The sequence below is a fragment of the Chaetura pelagica genome, unplaced genomic scaffold, assembly GCF_000747805.2.
Source record: "Chaetura pelagica isolate M959 unplaced genomic scaffold, ChaPel_1.0 scaffold70, whole genome shotgun sequence".
In the NCBI taxonomy this organism is placed as follows: domain Eukaryota; kingdom Metazoa; phylum Chordata; class Aves; order Apodiformes; family Apodidae; genus Chaetura; species Chaetura pelagica.
The window spans coordinates 1098071-1102248 of NW_009952265.1; the positions used below are offsets into that span (position 1 = coordinate 1098071).

The window sequence follows — 4178 nt, forward strand, 5'->3', positions numbered from 1 at the left end:
GGGAGAGCCAGGTGGAGAAGCGGCGAGGGAGGCTGAGCCAGGAGCAGGAGGAGGCCGCTCTGCTGAAGCGGAGGCAGCGCGTGGTGTGCGAGGAGAGGTGGCGGGAGCAAGCGGAGAAGCAGGAGCGGCTGCGGAGGGAGAGGCTGGAGAGGGCCGTCCAGGAGGACAAGCAGAAGAAGCTCCATCAAGAGCACAACCTGAAGGCAAAGGAGGAGGTGAGGAAGGAGCACCGGGAGCGAGAGGAGCAGCTCCTGCAGGAGAAGCTGTCCACAGCTGCGCAGAAGAGGCTGAAGAAGGAGGTGCAGCTGCAGAAGGAGAAGAAACTGCTCAACCAGGCAGAGAAGCTAAAGCACGAGGCCTTGCTCAAGGAACTGGCCAGGCACGAGGCAGAAGAGAAGGAAATGCTGAAGGCTTCCCTGGAGATGACTTTGACCAAGGCTCAGGAGAACTACGAGCAGCTAGTGGAGAAGAGGAACCAAGAGCTGAGGGAGAAGGCCAGGCGGGAAGACATGCAGATCCAGAGAGCCAAACTGGCAGCAGAGAAGAAGGAGAGAGAGCAAAAGGAGCACCTGGAGGCCCTGGCTAGAGAGACAGAGAGAAAGCTCCAACATGCTGCTCAGGTGGCTGAAGAGGTTGTCCAAGAAAAAGCCCGCAGGGTGGTCTTGAGCCGTCTGGAGAAGGAGAAGGTGCAAAAGATGAACAAGCAAAAGGTGGAAGAGTACGAGGACTTACGGCGCAGGGAGATCCTCCTCTCTATAGAGAGGAAGCTGGAGAGGAGTGAGCAGATCTCCAAGGAGAAGAAGACTGTCTTGGAAAATGCCAGGTCTGTCGCTCGGGCATCGTTCCACGTCCGGGAGAAGGTCCGGGAGGAGACGAACGTGCGCACCTTTGATAAGATGGCCTTTGAAGCAGAACTGCACGCTCACCTGAATAAGAAATGAAAGATCTTGTGATGGTTGAGTGGGGCTACATTGTCTGTTGTCCATCATAATGCATTGGGAAGATCCTCTGCATTATCATTTAAATAGAGCCCAACAATGAACAACCACCCTAATTTCTTAGGATGGGGGAGCAGGTTACCGCACAAAAATGTGGCAGCTATTTACCATACTTTTCAAAAGACACCGTTGTTCTGGGTGCTGAAGGACTGACCCCAGTCATCTTTACAGAGGGGAAGTGAGTTTTTGTGTCCTCCACCCCACAAGCACATGCATTTTCTCAGAGAGCTGCAGAAGAAGCCTGTGAATTACCAATTGAATGTTTATGGAGCCGACTACGGCCTGAGTGACAGGCAGCCCGGTTTAAGTTACCAGGCTGCATTTTCAAAGCTGCTGCACTCCCATGTGGAAGCTGAGGAGGGCTGGAGTACAGAATGTCATACGCCCGAGGTGCCCTTGCCCACTGCTGGTACCTAGCAAGAGAAATTACAGCTCATGACTTTGTAACACAATGTAAGTAGACGTTATGATCCGAGCTGGGCAGCAGCTGTTAGAAGTGCTCACAAACAGTTTCTCTTTTGCTGCTTGCCACTCTTGCCCCTCCTAGGTATTCTCACCTCTCTGTTCAAAGTTTCACTTAAAAATGTCTGTACTATTTCTTCTTTTCTTTTGGAGGAGGAGGAGAAGGAGGGAAGTTTGTGGGCAAACTGACGGACACCCACACAACCTGCTTGTTTATTAAGATACAAAAATGAATGAAGCTGTGGAGACTGGCCTTTGTGGTAAACCTGTAGATCATTCACCAATGGAAATGTGCAGACACTGCATAGAGAAATTGTCGTCGTCAGGAATTCTCAGAACTTGAGGAGACCCTTAGCAACCTTACCCACTTTGGTCTGCCTCGAGCAGGAGGTTGAACCAGATGTCCTCCAGAGAGGTCCCTTCCAACCTAATGGTCCTGTAGGCTGCGTAGAATGAAACGTTCACCCAGCTCTCATAATCGTCTACTGAGCAAGGCAGCATTTGTCTGTCCATTGGTGCTAACAGTTGTATTCTTATATAGGGCACAAGAAAGAGCAGGCACAAAATAAGGTACAGTACAGATCCTCTTAGATGAGGATCACAGCTTTCTTATAACTCTAACTCAATACCATTTAGAGGGTACTTGGTCTTTCTACCATTAACAGACTCAACATGTGAAAGTCTTACCTGCACCCTGGGCACAGCATTCAAGTAAGGCAGTGTTCTGCTCCAGGTTTCCACCTTTGCTTTCTCCTGGGTTGCAGTTACGAGGACACATCCAGACCAGGCACTTTTTGCTGGTTTTGGGTTGTTTTTTTTTCTGGCTCTAGGCAGCACCAGCTCTCTCTTCTACCATCTGTGACGCTGTGCTGGGTTGCTGTGGTGATAGCATCAGATCTGGAGCATGGGGAACATGGGAGAAACAGCATGAACAGCCTGGATCTTGTTTTCTTGTGCATGTCTCTGACATACCACACAGTAGAAGAGAAAACCAGAAGGAGATTGACATATGGCCCAGGCACGCAGTTCTGAATGGATAGATTGCTTACCAGAATTTCCCAGGAGGTGACAATGGGTCAAAAACCTCTTAGAAGTCTTGAAGGAAGGTGTTAAATGAACTGCATCAAGAGTGGTCACACCCTGATACCCTGCAAGGCTGGAGACATTATACAAACAGTTCTGAAAATGAAGCAAGTAAGGATTTTCTTTGATTTTGATGGAACTTGGTCTTCTTTGAATCACAGTTGGTGCTGCTGAGGAAAGACAGCATCCAAGTAGGAATTAGGGCACTTGAGTGATGTTTGCTCCGTTAGTCATTGGCTCAATGTGTAATACCAGGCAAGTCCTCAGGGGATGGGCTTGCTCCTATTGATATAAATGGAAGAAGAGTCAGGCTCTTGGGATTGCTGGGACTTGCAGGAAATAGTAACACTTGGCAAAATGCTTCAAAGACTTGGGACATATTATGCTAACAAAGCACAAAATACCTATTTATTTATGTATTTATTTATTTATTTATTTATTTTGAGTGGCTATTAAAGTAAAACATTTCAGTTGGTGACAAGCATTAATTAACACCAAAATCTAAAAATATTGGTAGCTGTGAGAAGGACAGTTGCATTACTCTTTCCAGCTGGGCATCTATCCCTTCTCCCTTGTCCTCAAACAGCAAGCAGTTTGGAAAGTGAAGCCAATCGTTCCTTGATGCTGAACAAGGTCCTTCATCAAAACCAGTTGCCTTCATGTGTTGTTCATACTGCAGTGGTCCATGTGTGCCCACATAGCTGCAAAGTCCTAGAAAAGTGATGCCCAGTGGCCCAGATCCAGCCTGCACAAAACTTCCCTTGCTCCCTGGAAGCACCAGAGTTGGGATAAAACCTGCAGCAACTCCAGGATAGGCACTATTTTATCTTGTCTGTAGCCTTTGGGGCTGCAGAGAAAGCCTGGCAGCACAGATGGGAGGGGTTTTGCTCCCCACAACATCACACCATGGTTGACATTAACTGCTTGATCCATTAAGCAGAGGGCAAATGGGGAGAACTGGGAAACAATGGAAAGAAGGCAAAATGTGGCAGGCGATTGAGAAGACACCGTCTCTAGCTGGAACAGCAGTTTTTCCCTAAAGATCTACTGCAATCTACCTGAAGGCTTATTTATCCAATCCTTCCTCTGACGAGGCATTTCCAGTGTAGACTGAACATTTTACAGTCCAGGAGACACTGGTCTTGGTCACTGGCTGCAGTGACACCTGGGGTCCGTCTCCTGCTGCAGACTGAGTTTGACACCTCGGGGCTACAGCCCAACTCATTGAAACACACTAACATGGTGGTAATTGGATTGGCAAATGACTGTTCCTGTGTCATGCAGCCTGCAGCTCGAGTTTTGAATGTGCAATCTAAGAAAAAAAAATATTTTTTTTAAAAATACATTCATCTGTGTATGGCTGTTTTTTAATTTCTGTAGTGGTTCCAGTCCAAAGTCTTTGAAAGTCAGTGGAGTTTATAAATTGTTTGAAATCATAGCATGGAAAATGTAAGTCAGCAAGTTGGGTGGGGGCACGAGAGGTATTTTTTGGATCTGCTTATCCTTCTGTTTATTTGAGAAGGAATTTTACTGCTGGATTTCCGTGGGAACAGAAGTTGAACCCTGGGACACATGTATGAAATATGGGTCGTTTAGATGTGGTTTATTTGGTGGTTTTGATACTGAGCTGCAGGC

The 4178-nt window shown here is 47.4% G+C and overlaps 1 protein-coding gene across 1 annotated transcript in view; it reads left to right on the forward strand.

Annotated features, from left to right (window-relative positions):
* The window catches only part of CCDC177 (coiled-coil domain containing 177), a 5193-nt gene extending 4252 nt beyond the window's left edge, over window positions 1-941 (forward strand). Inside the window, exon 2 of the mRNA XM_010007724.1 lies at window positions 6-941. Coding sequence (XP_010006026.1) covers window positions 6-941 — 936 coding nt within the window. The remainder of the gene's footprint in view (window positions 1-5) is intronic.
* The last annotated feature ends 3237 nt before the right edge of the window (window positions 942-4178 follow it).